This window comes from Myiozetetes cayanensis, unplaced genomic scaffold (assembly GCF_022539395.1).
Source record: "Myiozetetes cayanensis isolate MyiCay16 unplaced genomic scaffold, myiCay2020 scf1, whole genome shotgun sequence".
NCBI classification, from domain to species: domain Eukaryota; kingdom Metazoa; phylum Chordata; class Aves; order Passeriformes; family Tyrannidae; genus Myiozetetes; species Myiozetetes cayanensis.
The window spans coordinates 95839384-95866970 of record NW_026086604.1 but is presented as its reverse complement, the minus strand read 5'-3'; the positions used below and the strand labels follow the sequence as shown (position 1 = coordinate 95866970).

At 39.1% G+C, this 27587-nt stretch overlaps 1 protein-coding gene across 2 annotated transcripts in view; it reads right to left on the bottom strand.

The window, feature by feature from the left end:
- Positions 1 to 17958, bottom strand: part of LOC126635222 (solute carrier family 12 member 7-like) — a 67647-nt gene extending 49689 nt beyond the window's left edge. The window contains exons 1-4 of one of the 2 annotated variants that reach the window (XM_050306262.1): positions 17793 to 17958; positions 4630 to 4724; positions 2732 to 2854; positions 348 to 494 (exon numbers count right to left, since the gene is read on the bottom strand). In XM_050306262.1, coding sequence (XP_050162219.1) covers positions 348 to 494; positions 2732 to 2854; positions 4630 to 4724; positions 17793 to 17913 — 486 coding nt within the window. In that variant the 5' untranslated portion in view covers positions 17914 to 17958. The remainder of the gene's footprint in view (positions 1 to 347; positions 495 to 2731; positions 2855 to 4629; positions 4725 to 17792) is intronic. The other variant, XM_050306255.1, reaches the window with a different exon arrangement.
- Between the last annotated feature and the right edge of the window lie 9629 nt (positions 17959 to 27587).

Genomic DNA, 27587 nt, shown 5'->3' with positions numbered 1-27587 from the left:
AGTTGTTCTAAAGTTGTGAAAAGCAGATCAGTTCAGATCTCAAAGTAAACAGTGAAATACATGCTAAATGCTGATTTATTAAAATCCATATAATACTTCAGAAAAAAGCTTAAGTGTAATCAACTCAAACTTCATACAGATTAGAATGACACATGACACTCACTGCTTTAATATATATAGTCCATCTCTCTCAATTTAACCATAGTGGTTAAATATCAGTGCAATTTAACCAATATGTTTAAATACGGTTATCTTTCTCTGATACTTATATATTAGAAGGCATCAGTACTCTTGTAATAGAGGATTTGGCTAACAGTTTAAAAAAAAAGAATAAGAGGTTAACTTACACAAGCACAACACATGAACACGATGATGAAAGACTCAAGAACTCCAGCTGTTCCCACAATCCATGTTAAACGTAGGAAAAGGATGACTCCCAAGATGTTTTGCAAGCAGGGAAGATACACACCAATAAAAGTGCCCATTCGTGGACCCTGGAAACAAAGTGAGAACATGAATTCCTTTGCACTAGTTCCTAAGAACTTTATTCCACAAACTCTTATCATAAATGCTCCATGAAGAAATAACAAGTGACACTGAATGCTAACTTCAGAGTGTCCAGCTTTGCAAATATTCATAGGTTACTGACACAGAAAAATTCCTGAAAAGACAGAAAACTATTTGTGATAGCAAACTCTCTTGTTCCATAGGAAACCCTGACAGGGGTAGGATGCCCCTTTATCTGTTGATTGCAATGCTTTACAAACTTTCTTCTGAAATACCTCTTACAGGCTACTATTGAAGATAAGTTACTTCCATAATCAAAATACCAGATATGTCATGCAAAAAGTTGATCACAAATTAACACACAGCTGGTGTAAAACATTATATTCAATAGTAAGTATTTTCCATTTTTACAAAAGACAGAGAAAGTATTAAGACAGAGACAGAAGAAATGCAGAGGTGATTACAATTTGTTTTTGAAAAAGTTGTAAAATCTTCTACAACATAATATATTTGTACTTTTTATTTGCTGGTGATCATCGGGGTCATGACACACACAAAAGATGTGTGTACACACACAAAAGGTATGTAGAAGTTTAGTCTTCCACACTTATGAAGAAATCAGGCTTTGAAATACTCTAGTTAGAAGCAACAGCTACATACAGAAGGTTTCTAGAAAGACTTTTAGCACTTGGGCAATATCGATGTGCAACATCAACACCACTGTCTCAGGCTTGCCATTAAAAATGCTACCCTGCCAAGGTACTACTTAACTACCACTTAATTTTGGAAATGAAACTAAGACGTGCATAAGAATTGTTTTATCAGGCCACCAGATGGTGCTAAACAAGATGAAGTGCTAGTGAGGACATGAAGCTCATTTGACTGGTCAGCTCCAGAGGGACTAATATGTTTCTGCATTGAGAAAAAACTCTACTCAGCAGCAAAGCGGACAACAGGGATCAAATGAAGGAAAGTGTGAGCAGACCAGTTTCGGTTTTCTCACATCTGAAGTTGTATCATCAGATGAGGTGAAACAAAAATAGATCAAGCACAACTAGACAAACAAAAAGAAAGCCCACACATGAACAAACACAGGATAAACAAAAAGCTAAACCAAACAGGTGGACTTTATTCCTCACCCTTGCCCACTGCCCTGCTACCAACTTCTATCAAAATCTCCTTTCCAGTCAAACAAGCTTTACTTTGAAGCTTACTTTCAAGCACCTTTTCAACTCGGTTTCTTCTGCTAATGTGCTCATTTCCTCTTACTCATTCTCAGGCGCTTTTCCTCCTTTCACAATAGCTCAGCATACAAATTCAGTAGCAGCACACCTTCTCTTACACAAGGACTCCTAGCACTTTCCCTTTCCCAGTATCTATCGTCATTTTCTTAGTTTCATTTACTATGCTCAACCAGTTCTAGCTCATCATCCTTCCTTGCCTGGAAGTTTTTATACTCTGTCAGGTCACGTTTTTTGATCCAAGCTTTCTCCTTCCAAAACAGCTCCCTGCTCACAGAGGGATCAATCCAACATCTAACTGAAGACTCCAACTGTTCCTTATGTTTCATTTCTACAGAGGCTCAGACAGCCACTTCAGGCATCCAGTACACAACCAGTGATGAATTCAGTTGCTTTCTTCTAGCAAGTGTGTTTAACAATGTGCCAAACAGAGTACGTGCCTTCCTTCCCCCTGCCAATATAATATTATTGATGTATGCAAAAAAAAAAAAAAAAAAAAAAGTGTTCTTGGAATGCATCCATTAAGTCTTAAAAATACTTAGTCTGACACACTAAACCAAGAGAGCTGCTAGAAAAACTACTACCATGTTAACCTGGTGCAAATATGCTTACAGATTTAAAAACACGACCTGTTTCTTGTCAGGTTTGCCTTAATTTCAACTAGATAAAAACCTAGGCAATCCAACTATATTAAGGGCAAGGGAGGAGAGGGGAGAGGAAGGGAAGAGAGGGGGAGTGGGTGTACTCTGGGTTTCAGATCCTAGCTTTGCACACATTTTACCTAGGAATTTTACATCGTCTTGCTAAATGTGCTAACAAGAACACCAAATTAACATAAGTCCTGCTGCAAATGCTTCAGTTCTAAACACGGTATTACTAATCTCACTCCTGCTTTTAGGTATCCATACAGTCTCTTTTCAGGTTGAAAAATGCTCCTCTTTATGGCTAGCTTTGTCCCAATAATTTCTTAGAAGTTTATTTACCTTGACTTCCTTACGCTTGCTGTCTTCATCTGCTTCATGTTCCACCACACCTTGAGTCAGATTAGTGTAGTTTGCTAGTTTATTCAGAAGAGATGACACCATGGGATTACTATCCATTTCTTCCTGTTGAGTTTTTAAGAATACTACATTAATTAAATAGGGTTTTTTAAAAGTCATGATTTTATAACACTACTTCAAACACATACTCAACAGGTCAGCCCTGATTCACCCAAACCAAAAAATTAGCTTGACAAAATACCAGTCAGCTTTCAATGAACTTTCTATTCTTCTTAGCTGTTTAACACTACATGGCTATGTTGCAACATGTCTTTCATTTTTTTTACACTGTCTTATAACATGCAGCTTGAATATAAGGAAAACTTAGAGAAAGACCACTGTTTATTTAAAAAATCTCTTCTCATCACAATACAGTTTTTAGGAAATTGTACTGGTAGGGTTGAGGCATTAGGGTGTTTTTCCTGCATCTTGCTTGTGTTTAGAGAGTGATTTCAGATTATTCTCTCAAGCACCTCTCTGGAGGTGCTTAAAAACCTCTCTGAAGTCTACAGCTGCAGGCTTACATATTTTATCTTAAACCATGCGTACCAATTCCAAAGTATTCATTTGTTGAAAATATGGGCACATATGCATGTCACATATACTTGCACATATGTAGTATTACTTGACATAGCTGTCAGCCCCTCTTTCTTTAGCCAAGTATCTGCTATGAAACAAAAACATGCTAAAACAATTAATAATATCCAGAGGAAGCATAGACAGTAACAGGATTCCAAGAAAAATGGAACCAGATAATTCAATCAAATACACAAAAATTGAATACTGGAAAGAAGACGAGAGATCAGGATCACAAGAGAAAGACAAGAACTAAAACACCTTTGCCTGAGACATAAGTAATGATGATCATGGTCATAATAGTCAAACTTGGTTTTAACAGTTTATATAAAAACTCTAACAGTTGAAAACATGAGAAGAACAAGAGTCTAGGAGCCAAAAAACAGTAAGACACGACAAAAAGACAAATAATGACCAACATTACTTTGATCCTTAGCACAATTTTCTCTAAGATTCAATGGAAAATAGTAAATAGACATTTGGGTTATGCATAGAATGAACTGAAAGACCACAACCTCAGTGCAAAGATATTTGACAGAAAGAAGAGATGAGTGTAAGAGAACAACAAGGAAATATTGAGAAGAATTCAACTGCAAGATGGCTAAGCAAACAACATTGGAAGGACTTTGATTATTGTTAACAGCAAGCATCAAAACAAGACCAGTTGATACTACTACAGCAGAACAACCTAGATTAAGTTTTACTAAAAGTACTATTTCATTGCAATAGTGGTGCTAAAATGTACTTCCTTTCTGTAAATGATTGCAATCACTCATTTGATTAAAAAGGTATGAAACTTCCATTATAAAGTAGATGTTTATATTAAAAATTGCTATGGTATGCTCTACACTGTAATTGGACAATACAGCTAAGTCATGGCCTGTAACTTTGTTTTATAGCTTTCCTGCTTTAAGAGAAGTCTGTGATTTCCTTGTTGAACAAATCAATTTTCTAATCCTTTTAAAACTGAATACTGCTGTGTTAAAACTAATAGATTTAACTTCCAGCAGCTTTCTCTAACAACAGTTTCTAGATCCTATCCCAAAAAACTTAAATGCAAGAAGACTTTATTTCATGTATTCACATTAATGTACTATTAGTGCATTATGTCACTCAAATCCACTGAAATGGAATGTTAGCAGGAATCAAACTACAAAAAAGTTATTAAAATTCATTTTCCCCCACTATATTTCACAACAGAAAGAAAACAGATGTTTGCTCATTCCAATTAAAGGTTAAGTATGTTTTTGGGGTATTTAACTTACCTCAAAGAGAGCCATATTCTTTCCTTCATACATGTTTCCTCTGTCCAACTCTGCATTATTAATAAATGGACTACTTTCCTTGTCAATCCCATCCCCTGGTGGAAAAGTACAACAATTAGAAACAAAAGGAAAAAAAAGAGGACATGGTATACCGTAAAAGGAATAGTCAGAAGATGCTGATGTATGAACGAGTTCTAAATAACACTGCAGGCGAGTGCCAAACACTGTCTTAGTGTTAGGACATGTGGACTTAACATCTGTATTTAAGGAAATTAAGCTTATTTTAATAGTCTAATCCTTGTACAGTGTTCCATCTCTTAACTCTTACTTATTATTCTTTAACATATATACTGATTTCTCTCCTGCCCTTTCTAGTTTACCTAAAACAACTGATAATAGCACTTCACATAAACCTTTTGGGCAACAAGAATGAAAAAAACCCCGCCTACCTTTTCATTGCTTTACTGACTTCCTCAAAAAATCTCACGTAGTTAACGCAGGAATTTATGAAAAAACGACGTGAAAGGAATTATTTTTTTAAAGTTGTGGGGACGCTTCTGTGACATGCAATACTTACTCTATCCCTCATTGAAATATAAACCTCATTAACCTGTAGCTTCCCTGACCTGCTCTGACACACCTCTCAAAAAACACAGCATTGCTTTCACTGCCTTCCAACTCACACACTACAAAACCTATCACATGCTGATACTGCCACAACATTGGCATTTCCAAATAATCTCTAGTCCTTGCCTATGCAACTTTGTCCCCCTGCCCTTTTGCCCTTATATACACAAGTTACAGCAATAGTACCTACAGAATCTCTTCACTACAGAATTAAGGAACAGCTGGAGATCAAGTTGTACTCTTTTCCCCTGAGTCCTCCCTCTGCCCCCTCCAGGACACTTCTCCCCACATAAAAACCCAGAAGAAAGCTCTTGCAAACATGGACACCAGTCTCAGCATTACGTATTATCTTCATTGTAGAACAGACAGAAATAGATCTCAGTCCCTTAAGTAGAAGAGGGACTGCATCCCTGATGGATTTCATATCACTCTTCATAGTATCCCTATAACTGTTGGTGTCACGACATAGAAACCATGCTCTATCATAAGAGGCCCAGAAGACAACTATTGTCCACTGGGGCACTAGAATTAGTTACCCAAACCAGAGGAGAAATGTTGATGAATTCATCCACCACTACTGTTCCTTATCCAGTGTCTCTCCTTCCATCCATATCCTCCAACTTACAGTTTTCTGTTTCTCTACAGTTTATAATTGGTCCCTCACTGCTTCAAGTCTTGTAGGCTTGCCCCTCCTCCAATAGAGCTTAATGGAAGGCCAGCAGGAGAACTGTGAACACAAGAGAATCTCCCTCATGAACCAGCACCTTGAGATATTTTACAGCACATGGAACATGCTTGTTTGCCAGAAGATGATCTGAGAAATTGGCATTTACCATTTAGTGGGTTCCATTATACTTAGAGAAAGGTTCAGTTAGCTTTTCCATAGCCAATAAAAAGTAACTTCATCCTCAAACAAATACATGCTAATTCCTCCTATCATCTTGCAAGACCATATGAGCACTAGAACTTCCTGCTTAAGACATTGCGTTTTCTTGCCAAGATTTTTGGAACATTGTTCTTCTTTTAGCTCTATTCATTGAAATTACATTATTTTTGTTAAACGTTTTACAAACCATTCATTAAAAGGTACATTCCCAAGTAAAAATAAAAATAAGGTTGCTTGATATTGCTCTTGCTGAAATCACACTTCTATTGACTTTCTCACCTACTGACAGCTGACAGCCATAATTATTAGCTAAATATTAGTACTCTTTTCAGTGTACTTCCAACCTCTTCAAAAAGAGAGCTGGGAAATTTCAAGTATTGTTTTGCTTTCATATAGAGTGTAATGTCACTTGAATTACTGCTCCAGTGGGTATCATCAGATAAATCAAAACATCAAAAGGGTAGTCAAAGAAATAATGTGAATCAATATTCACAATTCTGAGGTTAAAGAACATAGTTTAGTATTATCAGCTCCAGACATAAAAATCAGTATCTTAGCACTATAAAGTATTTTAAATTGTAGGTAGGAGAACAGCTGAAGCCTTCCTTTATATGCTTGTATTTCTAAACAAAGAGTTACTTAGCTTTGCTCAGAGCACAGTAACAAACAAGTCTTGTCAAATGCACCTAAGGGACTCCAAAGAGAAAACCACAGAACTCAGGTTTCCTACTCTTCAAGCCCTTTTTCAGTGTTTCCAACCAAAATTCTTCCTATTTTAAAGCTTTCTAATGTTAGTCTTCAAAAGTCTGTTACTACCAGACTACAATAAAGTCCTGTTTCTCTAACACAGTTGTCTCTTTTTGTATTTGTGAATGTTGTTACAGCACATTTATAATATCATTAAAGTTGGAAAAGTGCCACATTCAGTCATTTCTTGAACACCACCAGGGATGGTGACTCCCCCACCTGCCTAGGCAGCCTGTTCCAATGTTCAATAACCCTTTCAGTGAAAAAATTCTTCCTGATGTCCAACCTGAACCTCCCCTGGTGCATCTTGAGGCCATTTCCTCTTGACCTGTCCCCACTTTTCACAAACGCTGTAAATATTGCCCTCAGTGCATCATGTGAAACAGAGACAGCAGAAAAAACTATTTCAGTTGCTTCCACTGAGGTAACATGGAACATAAAAGAAATAGGCACTTTATTCCACTAGTCTGAAGCCATCTACAGCTTTATGTCTCAACCCTATTCCCTTGAAATCTATGAGTAAGCTTTAACATAGTCAAATCATAGAATCATTTAGGTTGTAAAAGATCCATTGAGTCCAACCGTCAATTTAACACTGCCAAGTCCAACACTAAATGTTCCTAAGCACCACATCTACATAAATTTTAAACACCACCAGGGATGGTGACTCAACCACTTTCTTGAGTAGCCTGTTCCAATGCTTGAAAAGCAAATCACCTTTCCCTTAGGCTTCTTTGAAATTGTATCTGTTCAAACTCTTCTCAGGTGTGGAGATGAGTTAAACATACAATAAAAATTTTAACTTCCAGTGTAGTTTTAGATATGTCTCTAAGTTGCATATCTTCTGAAGTCCAGTTTCTGCACTTAAAGCACTTCAACAATCTACACTTACTGTTGCTTGATTTCTGAAAGTAATTGAATTTATGAGAGTTTACTGGCAAAAATCTTAAATCTGCATCAGTATTTCATTTTGGACCACTATTAGTGCTAAAAGATCCAGAAGAAAAGGCAAAATAAAACAATAAAAAACCTTTAAGCGTTTGGTTATGGAACATTTCATCTGTCTTCTAACACCTATGAAAAAAATCCACCTATTGATGTGACACTCCATTCCACCCAATTAGGTGACCAAAGCCTAAGCTTCAAAATTAATGTTTCTACCTCCATACTCACTTTAAAAATTATTATTACTAATTCTCATCTGCTACAGAATGTTCACATAGCCTAACACAATTCTGTGCTCACTGATGGACCAGTAGACAAATTAAAGCCATAACTAACGTACCTTTCCTAGAAGCCTGTCTAGTATTTTCTGTGTTGATGAGACATGCAAAAATCCCTGGTCTTGACTTCTACAGATACTCAAGCACAATGATGCCTATAGTTATATTTACATGGAAATTAGCTGCAATAAATTACATTTTCTTTTCTATACAAGACATATAGTTGCAAGAGAAGGTAGGAGACATGTCTCAAGTGTGGAAGGTAACATTCAGGGTGTTCATGCAGACAATCCCAAGGTGTACTCCTATACACCCCCAGCCTTCCAGCTGCCTATACAGTGTAACCCACATAAATGAACACAAACTGTCCCAGTGCTATGCTGGGCTGAAATTTAAAACTGCCAATGCCATCAGACGATTTCTCGTTAACATTTTCACACACCAAACAAAGCTTAGGTCAGAAGTTTTGCATGTCACAATTCAAAGTGTTGGTCACAGAGGCAAAAATGGAACTCTGTCCAAACTCATATTCCTCAGAAGTTTCAGAGCAGTGATCCTCACAAATATTGACAGGTAGAATACTTCCAGGTATGTTAACTGTTAAACTTCTAAGCTGGCCCATTTTATACAGTGTAAAACAGAACCCAAATGTTTAGCTTAAATATTCAGAAGCCACCTTTGCCAAAGAGGTGGTCCACTCATTTGGGGGTTGCACTAGGTGATCTCCAGAGGTCCCTTCCAACACATATAATTCTGTGATTCCCCTCTCACACTTATTACCCACCCATTTGTATCCCCATAACATAGTGTTACTCAGAGAAATGGAACTATTTATTATAAATGCCTATGTTGTCACTAGAGAATCAGTGTATAAATGAGCAATAGTTTGCTTACAGTAAGCAAAATAACTTTATTAGCATTGATGACAATATGACTACATCATAGACCTATGACCTTTTTTTAATGGTTTTCTCCCTTTCCCATCTCTGCTTCCTCCTCTGCCCTGAATCACAAGTGGTAAAGTATGAAAAAGATGTGTTACAAGGGTTTTGTTATAGAGAAAATGGTAGAGTAAGACTTGGGTAGAGAAGGAAATGATCATTAAGTGATCCTAAATTTGTACTATGGTGCCTGTTCAAGAGATTAAGGACAAAAATATTTGACCATCTAATCTGATATCCCATCTTTACGTGGGTTGCAGAATTTAATTTCTGTATTAGGCTCTATAACTTTGAAAAAACATACTGAAATTCGACCAGTGTATCTCGATGTTTTCAGAAACTAAAATAAGAAAAAACCTCATCAATTTATATTTATAAAAATTAATAGTTTCAAATTGTTTAATTACTGAAAAATAATCTCAAATTGTTTTTTATCTATTTAAATTTGGCTCTTTTCAAACTTCTAGCTATAATGTCTCAGTACAGCTTCCAAATTTAACTACTCACATTTAGTATTTTCTCTTGATAGTAACTATACTCATTCAAATAATCTCAAGCTTTCTTCTGAAAAAGTAAGATAGTTACGTTCCTAAAATGTTTTCCTAATTTTTAATCATTTTTGTGGCAACATTCTCTACAGGTTTTAAGTTATGCAAAACCAAAAAATTCAAACTTTAAAAATCAAATACAGCCTTCTAATACCAGTTGCAGTCAATGCTATTTACAGAAGTATAATCATCACCTCTCTATTCCAAGGATCAGGTTAGCCCTCTTTACTACAGCATTAAATGAAGCTCATGCTATTCTATTCTTGTCTGACCCCTAAATCCTTTCCAGATTCACTGCTTCCTCACTGTTACACACTGTCATCATTGTTCATATTCAAGTAATGCTCTTATCTGCTTTTGTATGCAAGCACATTTTGTCCAAAAAAGTAAGTCTCTGCACATGCTGTAAGTTTTAACATCTATCTGAAAAATAAAAGCAGATTGTTTTGATATGGCAAAAGAATACAGGTGTTGTTCAAAGGAATGAGAATTATCTAAGACTTTTGAACCACACGGCCTCAAATAAGATGGCTCAGCTCTGAAAATGTGTAACTCTTCTCCAAACTAGTACATGTGTAAAACGAAACAGCTTCGATTCCCACCAGAGGTTTCTCATTTTTTATGCTGTGTTATCTAAAGCAGAACCATGGTTGCAGAATAATCTTTCAGAGGAAAGTCCTAACTTTTCAGTTTCCAAAGGGCAACTCTTAATCATAAACCATATACTTTGAAGTAGGTTCTGGTTAGCCAAATACAGGTGAAAAATAACAGTTTTTATTAAAAACTATGGTAACATTGTCATTCAGATAGTATTTGGTCATATTAAGAACAAACCACTACAAAATGAGAATATGAAAATTAGATCCTGTTTGCACAAGGGTAAATAAGCACACTGTTAACGTAACTAAAGACTTTAAGGCAAAAATACATAAAGTTTGAAATTCAGTAAAGCTGACATATAGGAGTATCGCATTGAAGAAAGATGCCTGTGGCAAAACCTGTAATTCTATCTTCTCCACCATGCATATGTACTTCCTGTATGTCCAAGTTTTTGATTGGCAGGCAACATCAGAGAAGTCATAGAATCTTAAAAATTAAATTTCTTAACACTTTTAATCCAAAAATATACAGAAGCACTCTATAGACCTCTAACATATACTCATTTTTAAAAGCCACTACTTTGTCATAATTCAAATTATGAAAAGGCATCAATAACCTTGCTTGAACACATCTTGCTTCTGAATTTTTGTGCAAGATGGGTTTAGAAATTCAGTGCAACCTAACTCAAAGTTTCAGGTTATTCAGTTTTTTTAGTAATGAAATGTCTAAATATATTTACTATATCATCTATTTCTTACATTATTTTTATTAATGATTAGCACAATTTATATAGGTTATCTTGCAATGCAGGACAAAGTGAATTTCAGCTCCTTTACATAACGGAGGATTCTAATACTACATCCATCACTTACCTTATCAACATCGCTAAATTTTAGCTTTTATTTAGCCTACTATTATAATGAAGCACAACTTGCTTCTAATTGACAACACTGCAAAAGCTCTTTATAACTCTGTATAATAATATAGCTAGAAGTACAGGAACCTGCTGTTTCAGTAAAAGAGATATCAAAACCATGGTATTGTCTTTTAAAGAGACTCACTTGGATTTGGCCCACTTTCTTCATAATCTTGTTCACTCATGATTAAGGAAAATCAAGTTATTCCCCTTTGCTGATTCTTCATGTATTAAGAACTGAAACAGGAAACTGACAGTTGCTTCCTCCCAGCTTTGTGTAAGACCTCAAATCCTGTTTCTTATTAGCACTGGATTAATCCTGCAACAAGTCATTAAGGCGTCAGGCAGCATGAAGCATGCACATGACACGAACTACATGACAGTCACAGCACTCTGTAAAGGGAATTAAGCTGGAGGATTTTCGTCAGCAATAAACACCCTGCTTAGTGAAATGGGAAGGATTAAGCCACCAAAACATTCCACATCTTCACCTAAAAATAAGTACCTTTAAAGTTTTATTTCTATCAAATAAATTAATTTTAAAATACTTCCACTAAACAGAGCAGTATAGATTAGCCACAGTATTAACCTATTCCAAAGACCTGCCTACTATTAAAAAGCCTATTTTATGCACCAAGTATATATCAGCAAACCTTAAGCAAATTATGGTTAACTGTAATTGTTAAATATTGACTTTATATAGAAATTAATTAAGATGTAGAAGATGAAAAACATTTTATAACATAAGACTAGTAACTTTAAAAATATTCTTTTTATAAAGAGCTTACAATTTACAAAGGGTCCTTTTAAAGACTGGCTGCATAATTTGTTAAATCTCAAATTAAATATGTTGCTGGTTTCTAGTTTATATTAACTTAGTTTACAATTAATCTTTTTTCTTGGTTTAAAAAGAAACACATTGTGAGGCAGGAACTCCAATAAGACGAACTCCGCTCCCCTTTGATGGAGGGATAAAAAAAATTGCAACAAAATTATAAGTGAAAAAATAACAGTTTGCTAAAAGGAAATAACAGTAACTACAAAGATATAGAGGAAAAGGTTTGCCCACAGCTATGGTGTAACACCACCAAACATGGCCCCCCAGGAATAAAGGGGAAACAAAATGACGGAGGGTTTTCTCCCCCCTCTTCTAAACCACCTCCCTTGGCACCAGTGCTGCTCCACTCATGCCCACTGTGGTTTTGGGCTCCATGCAGCTGAGCTGGGCAGCGAGGTGGAGCAGTCCGGCACAGGGGGTCCAGTGTATGGGTCCCAGAGCAGCAGTCCCAGGGGGGCTTCAGAATTCAGGTGGCAGTAGCGGTATGGGAGGCTTCGGCATTTAGGTAGCGGCAGCAGCAGAGGCACTTGGCAGGAGCAGGCAAAGCAGTAGAGGTGGAGAGGGGTGCAACCAACCCACAGTATGCAAAGTAGAGGGGCTTGCAGCTGGTTCAGTTGCACCTCGGAGCTGTCCAGTTCAGCACCATAACTCCTCAGTAGCTCTTTGGAGGAGGCAAATCAGCAAGCAGCAGAAGCGACCAAGTCTCACTGCATTTTTTTTTAGAGATAGCAAGTCCTCATCACTGAAGCAACTGAGGCAAGGTGGCACCCTTCTGGTTCTCAATGTGGCTTTTCCTGATGTCCAGGCCAGGCAGGGACAGTTTCCAGCTCCAGTAAAGCCTCCCCTCCTACTCCCCATGAGGGGACGGGAGGGCAGCCCCCTTCGGATGGCGTAATGGTATGAACATTCATGGCTGTAATTCTCTTCCCTGGCTTGTAGCCATAACACTATTACACATTCTATACCAGCCTTAAACAACTTCATACAAACTCTTTCAATTCAATGAAATGGATGTTGGAGCTTAGAACAGACTAATTCCTGTGATCAAATTTTTTAATAACATCCAAAATGTACTCTTCTCTGTGATCATAACAGCTATATCACAAGCATGGTCAACTGTGGAAAGGCTGAGACAGTTGAAGGCTCCTTCCCAGCCCATCTCCCAAAGTCTCTTCTTCCTAGAACCAGCTCTGGTGCTCACTAAACCCCTAAAAGAGGGCTAGTATGGGGCTATGTTTTGGGTTTGCACTGAAAACAGTGTTAATAATGCAAAGATGTTTTCACTGTTGCTGAACAGTGCTTACATGGTGCCAAGGTTTTTTTCTGCTTCTTCTACTGCTTCTCCAGCAAGGAGACCACTGGTGCACAAGTAGTTGGGAAAGAACACAGCCAGGACAGCTGACCCCAACTGACCAAAGGGATGTTCCACACCATATGGTGTTATGCTCAGCATATAAAGCTGTGGGAAGACAGAGCGAGGTAAGGGCCATTCAGAATGATGACGTTAAGCACATAAAGCTGGTGGAAGAAGGAGGAAGGTGGGGGCCACTCAGAATGATGGCATTTGTCTTCCCAAGTCACCATTATGCAGAATGGAGCTCTGTTTTCCTGGAGATGGTTGAATACTTACCTGCCAACAGGGAAGTGGTGAACGAATTCCTTGCTTTGCTTTGTTTGCATGTGTGACTTTCGCTTTACATACTGAATTGTCTTTTTTTCAACCCTGTCTCACTTTTACTCCTCCAATTCCCTCTTCCATTACACCAGGGGTGAGTAAGGGAGAGCTGTAGCTGTCAGTTGGGTTTAAACCACAGCACTGCACATTTGATGCAGTGATGACAGAGCCAAGTAAAACATATTCCAATCCTGAAGTACTCTTATTAGCTTGGAGTTGAGGAAGGCAAATAGAAACGTGACAGGATAAGCTACACTATTAGCAGAATTAAAGTTCTGCTAGCTACTGTTTGGAAAGTTTGCAAAGCCAACTCCACTTATACAAATTACAGTATGTACCAGAAATGCTCCTTGTTCAACTAGTATTTCGGAATAAGCTGAAAAATAAATACTATCTGATTATGCAAGAAATAAGTCAGAAAACGTGTATAGGTTTAAAAAAATGGTAGGAGAATCCATTTAAATTAACAGAATTCACTTAAAACCAAGGGATGTATTTTGTTGAGGGGAAACCCTCAAGCTTTAATATTTCTACTGCTATTTAGAAAGTAAGTTCCCTGCGAAAACATTATATAATTAGTCAAAAGAGAAAAGAAAAAGCACTAATTCTTTCATTCCCCATGTTTAGTATCTGTTTTTATATGAAGCAACAACATAGTTCAAAGATGCAGAAAAAATTCATCAGGTCTGTGCTGCCAAAAAGGGTAGTTTTCTGCACTGGGATGAGGGTGGAACAACACTGTTGTTCTGCAGTGAGCTCAGAACCAACAGCATATAGAATAATGGAAACCTAATTTATACTGTCTGCCAAGTTCTCCAAAAGACCTGTGATTAAGTCCTTCTTTGAATATACTTAAGGAAATAAAACAGCCATAGAATGAGAGAAAAGAGATAAACCGTAGGTAAATAACTGAGTAAGAAAATAGAAGATAAATGTGGTGTACTCTTGGAGGCAGAGATAGTCATTGAAGTTCTGCTGGGACACATGCTATTGCACACATTAATAGAAAAATAACAATAACAACAAAACCACCTTAATTATATAAAAAACCAAACACATCAAACCCCAAACAAACAAAACCAACCAAACAAACAAAAACAAACCCTGAAAAACACCCAGAGATGTGACAGTTTAAAACTATTTAGAATAGTCAAGGTGTAAGCCAAATGTACAGATCTCCAAGCCTATGTGAATGTTAAAGCAACAGGCAAAATTTGATTTAGAAATTTATACACACATATATATACACACATATACACACATGAAGAAAAAATCCTAATCCATCTGGGTTCCAACTGATCGTTACCACTCATGAATGACATACTTTGGTTATGACTGTTGCATAAAAATACCAGTTCAGTACTTGCTTTTCAAACCACAGACTGAACATCAGGAATAAAAAAGAGGGAATGAGAAAGAAAATAAAAGTCACTGCTTGTTCACAACTTGATTATCATGTGCATTTCTGGAACTTCCCCCATTTCAAAATGAACAGAAGTGGAAAAACTTCAGAGAAAGATAGAAGGTAGACCAATAAGTATGGAATAGCTTCTATGTAAAGAATGACTAAATATGTGTCTTCAGTTTGGAAAAATTATAGGGTTAAGATGGGACAAGATTTATCAAGGTTTACCATCTGGAGAGGGACCAAATTAATTTAGAACTTAATCTAAAAATCTACACTTACCAAAGAAAGAGAAACTAATCCAGTTTCATATAGACTTATCTTTTTCTGGCCTACAAGTTGTTGGAGCCTGAAAGAGCACATGGAAAACTGTGTATTTGCCAACTCATGCTCATCCCTAGACCTGAGCCTTTAGCCAGTGTTGGAAACACCATGCACACTACTGGCTAAGCACATGAACAAGGCAGAGAAGGGTAACTAATCCATGGAAATTAAAAATAATTGCAAACATCAGTCTGCATTTTTTCAGGATACAGTAAACTGGACAAACCACAATGGGATGAAGGGGAACGTGCAATACTGCATTTTTCTGTACAGTAAGTTCTGAACTACAAACTGGATCTGTGTTTGAGTAGACACTGACTGAAAATACACCAGACATCTCAGTGAGATTAACCTATCTTCCTTCAATTGGATATATATACACATATATGCATATATACCTGTGTCAACTATTTCCTGGTTTTCCAATAAACAGCACTTTGCAGCATCCATACTCTATTAGTTACATGATGACTTCCTGGTAGATGACCAAGTTTGTCACTGCTACTCCTTGTATTTGAGGATCTTCCATTTGAAAAGATTTTCTAGGAGTTAGTTCTCGTATTAGTTTCTAAATAAGAAAATGCTGTGGTGAGGTAAATAATACTAAAATGCTAAAAATACTAGCTATGCCTTGAAACACCTGATACACAAAGCTGCTAATGAAATAGGAAGCTGATCTTATTAAGTTTTAACACATCTATCTAATAGACAGTCACTACAGCTACATGTGAAGACAAAAGACCCAACAAAAACCAAAATCAGAATCTCTCATAAAACTTCATACATTGCTGCCTACAACAGAATCATATTTCCTTCTCTTCTTCAACCAGTTACTACTTCCTGACTACCCTTTCTTTGTAGTGTATTACGCACTAAAAGATACCGGCACATACATTTTCTGCTACTTTGTGAATATTCAAGTCAGCAGGCCGCACCCTCAACTATGTTGTTCAATTGAAGCATTAATTTCCACTCTGCCTCCCTACTCTTTCCACAGTTTATACTGTTTTGGCTTTTCTATTTCGTTTAGTTTGAAAAAAGAAGAGGCAATTATTAGACCACTTGCTCATAGTTTGGATTAGACTATGGGGTAACTACCCGTAGTATGTATCTTGTATGAGTAAGTAGGGGTTCAAGGGGAGAAAGCTCTGGGAGAAAATAACCCAACTTTGTTAGCTTGGTGTTTTACTAGGTTAGCTTCCTAAAATAATGTAAATACATTAAGTTTGTCAAATATCTGTTTTCATCTCTTTATATTCAAATGCCACATTGCATAGTATTAACCTTATTAATCTGTCATCTATAACACAAAAAGGAAAAGATGCCATTAAGAGGAATTGCTCTTTACAAAAAAAATTTATTCCCATCACCTGTGATCATCTAACATAATTAAAAAAAAAAATTACAGAAGTATTGATTGTAACACCGTGCCCAAAAAAAGTGGCAGATTTAAACTGCCTCTCACAGTGCTAGCAGCAATTCACACACCATACCTGGCACTGCTGCCACGACACGCTTTAGCAAGAGGAAGTCTTATGAGCAAAAATTACTGCTTCCCCAGCACTGCCTCATCATCCAAGTGAGAAAAGCACTTATTTTCCCACCAGCGCGGGTAAATACTCATCCCCTGTAAGAGGGGTGTCCTGAGCAGACCCTCACTCACGATGCCAAAGCTCCGCCTCCAGCTCGATTCTGCTCCCCTAGGGAGACTTCAGGGGTGAGGCCTAGCAAGAGGCAGTCTCTCAACACCACGGCATCACGCAGGAAACACCTCTTTAGCCCGGGACAGGGTCTCTGATGCAAAAGCACGCGGCAGGACAAATACCAGGTGCAAGGCAGGTAAAACTGTACTCTCTTCTCCACAGCCTGAATCATTCCTCCTATCCCTCTCTCTAGTGAGCTCCAACAGGACTTGGCTTTTAACAGAGCTTAAAGGTTGGACCTGATGATCCTAAAGGTCTTTTCCAAGCTAAACGACTGACTCTGTGACTTTTCACCCCTGCCTGTTGAACAGCCGTGGGCGGCGCTACTCCCGCCCGCTCCCCGTCCCAGGCGGGAAGCGGCCTGACCGCCCCACATCGCCACGGGCAGGCGCCGCACCCGGCCGCCCGCGGGCTGCGCCGCTCCTCGGCCGGAGCCGCCCGTGACTACTTCCTTTCGGCCAGCGGCGCTGGCTAATGGAAACAAGGAGAAACAAGCTCTTGGCCACCCCAGGCGCCAGACTTTCGCCCTCTCCCGAAGCGCACTTCTCCTGGAAAGATAATCTCGGCACCGCCCAGTGCAGAGAAGCATTGTGCCCCCCCGCCCCCAAAGCCTACAGGAGCCCCTACGACGGCGGGCCGGCACCCCACATGCGGCAGACCCTCTCCTTCCCACACAGGGATCAGGCGCTCTCTTCAGGCGCTGATCCCCAGCACCTCCCCGCTCTCTCACCGGTGCCCCGGTCCCTCTCGTTGTCTTCATCTTCTTCCTCCCGCAGTTGCCCATCCCGCTCCGCCGACCCCCGCTTCTCGCCCTGCGCCTCCACCGGCACCACGGTGAAGCTCGTCGGCATGGCGCAGGCGGCCCGAGCCCCGCTGGCACCTCCTCCCCGGGCAGCGGGCCGGGTAAGCCGGGCGCTGCCGCCTCCCTCACGTGAGAGCCATTTCCTCACACGGGGGCGGGAGGGGGGGTGGGCGGTGGCCGCCACCGCCCCTTAGCGCCTGAGTGATGGCGCTGCGGCCGCTGCTCCGAAGGGAGGGGCCCAGGCCCGGCATCCTTTCGGTCTCAAATCTTGCCTTGCAGTTATGCTTGCGGTGCTAAGGTCATCGGGCTGGTGGTCTTCTCGTACCACCACACAGGAACTGCCTTCCAGCTCGGAAACCCGAGCGGGACTGTAGGGCCCCTGATTCTCCAGGTCACTGAAGGGATGGCATCATCCAGGAGGGCCAAAGCGGGAGATTTACGGTTCACCTTTTGGACAAGTGGAGGAGAAAGTCTGCTCTGCCTTTGGACTACCAGGAGATAAAGATGGTTCCCAGAAATCTGCTGCCCTACACAGCAGACATGCTTTGCAGAGGACAGGTGAAGGTCCTGTGATTCAGGTTGGAGTCAGCATGTAGACTCTGACCTGAAGTAAAGCAGATACAAAGAATCAATGGATGAACAGTGTATACAATTAAATGTTAATTGTATATTGTGATGTAGCACTAGTGATGAGCTGTAGTTCTTGGTTATCTCAGACTTCCCTTCCCAGAGGAGGTTGTAGCATCTCCACTGCAAAAGAAAATGGACTTAAGCCGAGGGCATTTTTCTTGTCTCCTGCTATTCTACCCTCCCAGCAAAGTGCTGGAATAGAGCAGAAAGACTCTATTCACATCAGTCTGTATCTATGCCTTTTGAAAGGGCACTCTGGTGGGTTTGTGGGTCCAGTGCTGCAGTGGGATGGAAGATCGCTAACGCTAAAGCCTGTCCCACTGCATAGAGGTCTTCAGAGACAGGGATAGGGAAAGTAATTCTGGCCATCAAAGGTAGCAGTGAAGTGGCAGATGTGGAGACATTGGGGCAGCAAGCAAAGAGAGGGAGAGATGCATTTGATACTTGGTATGGACTTCCACTTTCCAACCCTTTAAACCATAGTGTCACTACAGTAATGAGAATAGTGGCTGCATGAAAAAGGAGTTTCTTCATCCTTTTTCAGAGCTTAAGAAAGCCACTGGAATGGTGTCTTTGCTAATGACAGCATATCTCCAATGTTAGTGATGTTACCTGCAGAGGCAAGGATGTCTGGGGAAATTTTTAATGTTAAAGCTCATTTTGTTATGTATAGATTATTACCAAATTAATAGTTTGAAGGAACTAGATACAACAGTGAAGTAGAATAGTAAATGTAATTTTGAAATATGTACACAAACTAATAATTCCCTTTTCAAAAGAAGATTATTTTTGTATTATTATTTTTTGCCATGGCAAAAAATTGTAGCTGTTGTAGCTGTGAGGGGTGGAGCCTGGAGCCACTTGTCTAGGTTATTCTTTACAACCTCACCGTCATCGTCATTGGTGAGGGTATAGAAGTTAGGGACTCTCGAGAAGAAGGTGAGAATGGCTTGCAGTCAAGGAAAAAGCATGGTGACCTGAGCATGTACCTGCCATTGTTTTTCATTATCCCGGGTTTGGTGAGCATGTTTGTACGTAAATCACTCTCTCTTTGTAAATCTTGTTTATTAGTATTGTTGCTGTCACCGCTCCTTGTTTTTTTATTTCATTGCTGTTTTCAGTAAATGGTTCTTATCTATACCAGTAATCTCTGCCTTTTGTATCTCCCAGCAGAGGGGGAGGGGAGCAGCTTGTGTTTTCTCTTTAGTGGGAGTACTAAATTGGCAACACCATTCCTAAACCATGATGACAGAATACAATGTATGAAGTATGAGGTCATGTATGAGTACTGAGAAGAAACTTTTCAATAGCTTATCATCGGTAAAGAAACATCCATCTGGTGCCTTGAGAAGTCTATTGAGAGAAACTCGTATACAGTCAAGATGACAAGTGTAGTAATAATAAATAATGGCCAGTCTTCGCGAGTGAAGATCCGGGGAAGGTCTTTACACCTTCCAGCCTGCGCATTGGATTTTTTAGGTGAGACACAGTGTGCGCGGAACTGAGCCCACCCTTTAATCCTAAGGTTCATCTGCCGGGGCCAAGCGAGCTTGGACAGTGGCAGCGAGGTCCTTAGGACGTAGGTGGGTTGCCTTTAAGGGCTAACGAGCCCCACCTGCCCGGGAGTGGCCCTGACCGGGAATCGAACCCAGGTCTCTGCGGTGATAGCGCGGCGCCTTTACCACTAGACCACCAGGGGCTGCCTGACAAGTGTAGTATCATGCATATATTTTATATATTTTATTTTACTGCATGTGCAAAAGGTTGAATGGGGAGAAATTAGGACTGCAGCCTTCATTTTACTCCAACCTCTTACATTTTTTTTTTCTAAAATAGCTAAGAGACAAAGAAAGAGAAGCTTTGGACCAAATAACTTTTGAATGAACAGAGGCAGAACTTGCTCTTCCAACTGTCTTCTGTTTCCTCTGTCCATCTGACGAAAAATAGGCACAGTTTAGCAAAGATGGTAAATTCATATGGGGTTGTGGGCTGTCCCTGTAATATGAGAGCTGTGTTCTGTGAGCCTCTTTAATAGTTATTGCACTATGAAGACCTGAGACTGGGAAAGTAATTCACTTCTTACATTTATTTATTGTCACTTCCTTTAAAATACCATGAGATAAGTAGGGTTGTGGTGCATGCCACATTTAACAGCAGACTACTCTGATGGTACACTTCTTAGAATAAGAAATAAAGATAGAGCCATAAGTAGAATAAGATATTATATAGATCTGTATCTAAAAAGCATGGCAATGGAAACATATCATTACAGGAGTGTTTTATTAAAAAAAATGAAAAAGAAAAAGCTTTCAGTCTGTGTCGTTCCCTGAAAACTGAGCTCTGCACCATCATCATAATGCTGTTTGGCAAGATAGGAAAGCAGCAGGTACAGCATCAATTCAAACAGATACATCCAGATGGAGCTTTAGAATTCATTCCTCTTGTTAACAAAAATGGATTTGGGGGCTGAATATTCTACTGAATATTCTACTAACATTCCCCCCCCAAAACTAAAATCAAGAACACATGAAGACCTATGAAAGAAGCTAGTTTATATACCAAGAATAGAAAAAGGATGAAATTAATGCAAACAATTAATATTGTTATGATCTAAAACAAGACACCTGTTTAAGGAAGTTAATGATGTCATTAAGACACCAATAGCTTATAAAATAGTATTATTTTTTGTTATGGAGATATTAGAAATAAATCACTAGAAAGAAAAAAACCATACATTTATTGTCACTGGGGAAAAAGTAAAGTCAGAAATAGCAAAGAAGGAAAGAAGAATGCTTAATAGTCTATGTGACTGACAAAAATCTTCCTAATTTTACACATTTTCAAGTCATCAGGGCTAATGCAGTTGATGTAAATGAAACTGAAAATAAACTAGCCAGTGACTTCTTGGACTCAGGAATATTACAGTTTTAGAAATCTTGAAAAATTGGGAAAATTCTAAGAGAGTGAATGATTGTCCTTATCAATACTGAGTCATCGATACCTAAAAAGAGGAAAAGAGTGGTTCAGGAAAATTGAGCTAGCTGGGTCAATGATACTTTTGTTTTGAGGCAAGATGATCATAATAAATTTTTTGGGTTCAAGATAATGATCAGTTAAAGTTGTTCTAGTGTTACAGTCCTCATGAAAAATAGCCAAGGCATTTGATTTGGTACCAGCTGAAAATTGGTTGGAAACTTCTATGGAATTAACTCCATATACTTTCCATATATTTCAAAACTGCTTCCTGACAGCTGTTAGCAGAGGCAGAAAGAAAATGAAGTGTAAGACAGCAAGCAAGGAAGATTAAGATTTGCTCAAACACTTTTTTCATCAGATATTTTGATTTTCTAGTGAAGTCTGTGGGTGACAATGATTGCAGTAAGTAATGGCAGGAAATGTTTGTAATATGAATCAAAAATATAAAGGCTTTATAATGCAGCCGTAATTACATCTGAGGATCAGGACTACAAGAAGTGAAAATTTATCTTGGAATGTATCTTGGGATACAGTGTAACCCAAACTGAGTCTGACACCTTCCCAGACTGACCTTTGCCAGACCTTCCTGACTCTTTAAGTATTTGCATCTCAAAGTATTTGTGTCTCAAAACACAAGCCAGCTACACTGTGCTTTTTATTTCCTGGATAACAAGTGTTATCAAGTTTCCTGGTTAACAAGAGTCCCTTGCACCATGCCAAGTGGTACTGTTCTAAGATTTAGTTTATTACCCACTTGTCTTTCCTCACTGAGAGAACAGTGTTATTTCTGTCATCTTATCAATGTTAGCACATTGCAATGGACTAATTTTGTGAGAGCTAGAGAGTATCTGTTGCCCAAGTGCTCATGCCTAGGGCATTTCTGCAGAGATCATAGAATCATAGAATCAGATGGGTTGGAAAGAACCTCTGAGATCATCAAGTCCAACCCTTGATCTACTACCACCGTGGTTACTAAACCATGGCACTCAGTGCCACATCCAGTCTCATCTTAAAAACCTCCAGGGACAGAGAATCCACCACTTCCCTGGGCAGCCCATTCCAATGCCTGATTACCGTCTCTGTAAAGAATTTCTTCCTAATATCCAACCTAAACCTCCCCTGGCACAGCTTAAGACCATGCCCTCTTGTCCTACTGCTGATTGCCTGGGAGAAGAGACCGACCCTCACCTGGCTACAACCTCCTCTCAGGTAGTTGTAGAGAGTGATGAGGTCACTCCTGAGCCTCCTCTTCTCCAGGCTAAACAACCCCAGCTCCCTCAGCCTCTCCTCACAGGACTTGTGCTCAAGTCCCTTCACCAGCCTCGTTGCTCTTCTCTGGACCCTCTCCAGCACCTCAATGATCCTTCCTGAGCTGAGGGGCCCAGAACTGCACACAGCACTCCAGCTGTGGCCTCACCAGTGCTGAGCAGAGGGGAGGAATCACTTCCCTGCTCCTGCTGGTCACACTGCTCCTGATACAGATGCTGCAGTACCTTTTCATATCTATGGTGATCATTAAGATACCTGAAGCAGTGTCAGATTGCATGTCTGTCATGGATTCAGAGCACTATGAAAACCTGATGAAATTAGTCATTGTCAACACAGTCAACATAAGTAGTAATTTGTCACTTTTTAGGCAGGCTGAACAACACCAGAGCTGTGTATTCACGCTGCTTTGTGAATATGGAATATCCAGCAGCTGCTCCAGAAATACTGTATGACCTCTCCATTGTAAAGAATTTGGTTCAGTCTCCCAGGGTTAAAGCATGCTGATAGAAAAGTACATGAGGGTGGAATGTAACTGAAATGTGACATCCAGCAGCACAGTTGATTCCTCATCTAAATAACAGAAACATTGATAGAGAAGATTCCGGAGGATCCCTTGCTGGTTGATTTACAAAGTTGTAGCCACCACAGTATGAAGCATGTTATGATACCATCACGAAAAAAACCTGGGTCTGTGTAATTATTTAGCAATATTTGCATAATTAGTGGTAAGTATTTTTACTTACAAAAGGCTTGGAACACAACAGGATTCAACAACTATTCTTCCATTCAGATATATAAATCTTAGCTAACCAAAGGCTGGGGACATTAGGGATGTCACATATATTTACAATGCCAACATGCTTACTGAGTAATGTATGCCAAAGCATGCGCTGAATACCACAACACGGGATTCTAACAAGTTTGAGATTTGCTTTGTAATTCTTTAATGAGTCACTTTGTATTAAATGCACATACACATCTTGATTATACTTGAGTTGCTAGCAGAGCAATGCTGTTGGCTCATGGGCAGGCTTTGCATGACATAATTTTATTTTAAAAAGTAAACTCCTGTGTCTTCTGTAAAGGGAGTGAAACTGTAGAGTTTTATTGGTTTGCTAAAGCAAAAAAGCTCATGGCAGAACTTTGTAGGAACCATCAGATTAAGTTGGGCCACTTTATCCTATCATAAGTTTACATGGTGATAGTTTATGGTGCTTTTTAATCCACGAGGTTGTGTAGGTTCGTAAGGTGCTATGACAGATGGCAGCATTTCTTAAATTTGTTCTGTGGTTTTACTGTATGAAAATCTGCATATTGTTTATTTTGCTGTAAAGATGAGATGGATAAGCAACAAAGCAAAAAGGTGTGTACATAGGCATCTCTGACACTGGAGCCTGGAATGGGAATTCTGCCTTTCTAGACAGCAACTTACACTGGTCAACAGAGAAAGTTTTGAAAGTGTAAGACATAGCAGGCGGACAAGGAGAAGCCATTAGCTGACAAACTCTAGAAAAGAAATAAAGATTATCCCAAAGACCAGTACCAAAAGTCAGTAATTAGAAGTTACAGAAAAAACATATGCAAAGAAACTACATGATGTGTTTTAACTCCTGGAATGCCACATAATGTTTAATTGTCCAGCAGGGTTGTTGAAAAGGCCACACTAGGCAAATTTCTTTTGAGACTTTGGATTGGTTTTTTGCAACCAGCAGAGCTGAATTTCCTCTATTTGGAGAGTGATCTTATTCTGATTTAGTATCCTCATTTATGAAGAAACCTAGCAAAGAAAGCTATTGTTTCCATCCTTCTGTATTTTTGTGGTATCTAAAGCTTGCTGTCAGGACCCCAAATGCACTAATAGGCTGAAGCTGCACTGACCAGCCTCACCTGAGACACTTCTACCTTCACACTGCCCCTGTGTCAAGGGACTCCCTTTAAGTTCAGGCCTGGGCCTTTTGTCCCTATGCAATCTTATGCCATAGGTGCTTGCCTCAAGTTTCATCACAGCTATGCTTCATCATGAGCTTTGTTGATCCAGAGCTTGGCCTGCTTGCCTCACTTGGGCACTGTGGAACCAGTCTCTGGCTAGAGAAGCTCCTGCCCTGCTAGCCTTTGTCACTGTGTGCATTCCCTTTCCCCAAAGGGAGCAGTCAGGCCTGTTTTCTTGATGCTTGTCTGAGTTCGGCCCTGAGTAACTTGATCTACCCTTGAAAATTTGCCCTTAGGGTAAGAGGCTGCACTAACTGACCTCCGGAGGTCACACACTACTTCTTTCTGACAAAGCAACCACTAGCCCACATCAACTAGGCACAACATAATTTCCTTTTTAACAAAACAAAAAACCCAGAAGGAAACTAGAAAGCTTGGTACAGTATCTGCTGCCTTCAGCATCTACTTCTGCTCTCTCCTTTCTACTTTTGCCTCTCTTTGCCAGTATTGTATGGTATGGGGACATCATGAAACCTAAGTCCTATAGTTTGCCATGCCATTTTTGAAACACTAAAGGTATATTAATTAAAACAGGAAAAAAAAAAAAAAACCAAAAAACCTGCACTGCAAACTTCTCTTTATTGAAACATAGCTGTGATGAAGGTAGGAAAACCAACATTTGCTTACACTAGCATAACTTTCACATACAGCTGTTCCTCTTTGTCATTGCTGAACCACTACACCTGGGGAGGGAAAACATCATGAAAGTGTTTAAAACAATTATATCTCATGAAGTTGTCCTCTGCCAAAATGAATAGCCTCTCATCTCTCTCAATGGCATCTAGTAGCAGACACAGTTGACGCTGACTTGCAACATAAGGATTGCAGGTTAATCATTGCCAAAATCTGAATGACTTGTGAAACTAGTTTCATAATGCCAAATAAGTGAGGAGAATGAAGAACCATACGTAGAACCATATTGGGAAAAAAGGTAAAGGGTTCATTAATGTCAAATAAGTGGCAGGTAAAAACATTAGGATGATAAAATAGCATTTAATATTACCTTTGTTTTGATACTACTTAGATACTATGCTTTAACTGTGTTTTATTGTTCTGCTGACAAAATTTTTACTTGTCAGAGAAAAAAAAAACCCTGCATAATCCATTTGCGTTGCTTTTCTTCTGAAGGGAAACTATGCTCAACTCAATGCTAGGAGCCACTTCTGTTCAATGAGAACTGCTCATCACTGAGCAGCAACACTACCTGGTTCCCTGATATGCACTCCTTGGAAGAGTGAGTTCTCTGCTGGACAGTACAATGTTTACAGTAGAAAGAGTGGGGAGTAGCTTCTTGCATACTCATTAAGAATATTATTTTGGGACATGGGCAATGGCACACTTGAATCCCCTCAAGCAATAAATGTTTGGAATCCATCTGGAGTACTCCAAGTAACGTTTTATATTATAAACTAGGTGCTTCACCTTATGTTTTTAGTTAACTAACTTTTGACTGTTACATGCCATATTTTTGAATGTGTCTCCTGGATGAGGCCCCTCAGAGGACATAGGCAAAATTAGGTCCTTCTCTGCTTTGTCTGAAGGGCAGTGAATCTACACAGACAGGCTAATTCTTCATGTCTGAAGGTGCTCTAATTCCAGCATTAAAGAATTTTTCAAATTGAAAATTAGATAATGATTGATCAAGCAAGGTAGTGTTAGCCTTAGTGTCAGCACTAGTGTTATAAGGGAAGTATGTCATCTTGGACACAGACACCTGAATTTCTCCCATGTGTTGTATAAAATGCCAAAGAACATGGCCTTAACATAGTTCATTATTGTTTATAATTGAGTCCTTAAAAGATTGGAGTATTTTTCAGAATCAGCTGACACCTTCTCCCTCCATAAATTATGCCAGTATCAAGTATTCATCTTAGTTGAACATTATCTTGTAGCTTGTCCATCACTATCAACTGAGAATATTTAACCTATATAGAGACTTCATAGGCATAGTTGGAAGCAACACAGTAAACCTATCAATTTTACATTAAAAATATATAAATTGCTTCCAAAATATTGAAATTAAAGCTCTCAGATGGTAATTTATCTTCCTTTTAATTTCCCTATGCTTCTCTGCCAACATCTTTCTTCTCATTATTGGAGTGTTGTAAAACAAAGATGGAATCAGAAGTTCTATGAACTGTAGTAGCAACCTGCCCAATTATTTCTCAATAAAGAGAGCAAATATCTTTTATGTATCAAGGAAGCTAGCCAACTTAATGAGCTTGCAAACCAATAGAAAACTGTTAATCTAAATGAAGACTTTCTGTAACCTATTGCAATGGCTACAGTTAAAGCTTCAAATTTGAATATTGACTAAAATTATAATACAGCTTGTCATGCTGAAATATTAATTAGCATAACTATTACCTTTGTAGAATTGTGTTCAACTAAATAAGTGAAAAACTCTTATCTGTTTGTTAGAAAAAATAATTCCCCAGTAGCTGAGAATACGTAGTATCTGTGGATCTTTTATTTTTGTCATGCCTCAGTGTCCCCATACTGTTGTATACCATCATATACAGTGGAGTACAGTTGGACAGTACCTATCAGAATAGCCCAAGGAAGTAAAACATGCTTAAATAGCACCTTTCCAACTAAGAAGCCATGGGGAATTTTTCACCCAAGTTTGAAGCAGGGAGGAAACTGGTGCTGAAATGGCATCTTTTGGTGACCAAAGAGCATAGAAACAAGAGCCAGGTTTTAGAAGAGATTTTTTTTGTTTGTTTTTAATTTAACTGTAATTCAGTGACAAACATAGCTGTGGTGGATTCCAGGAAAACAGGTCAGGTTGTGCCTGCTACATGAACTCTGATCACACTTATCTAGACACTGTGCTGGATGCTAACTAAGAGATGCTGA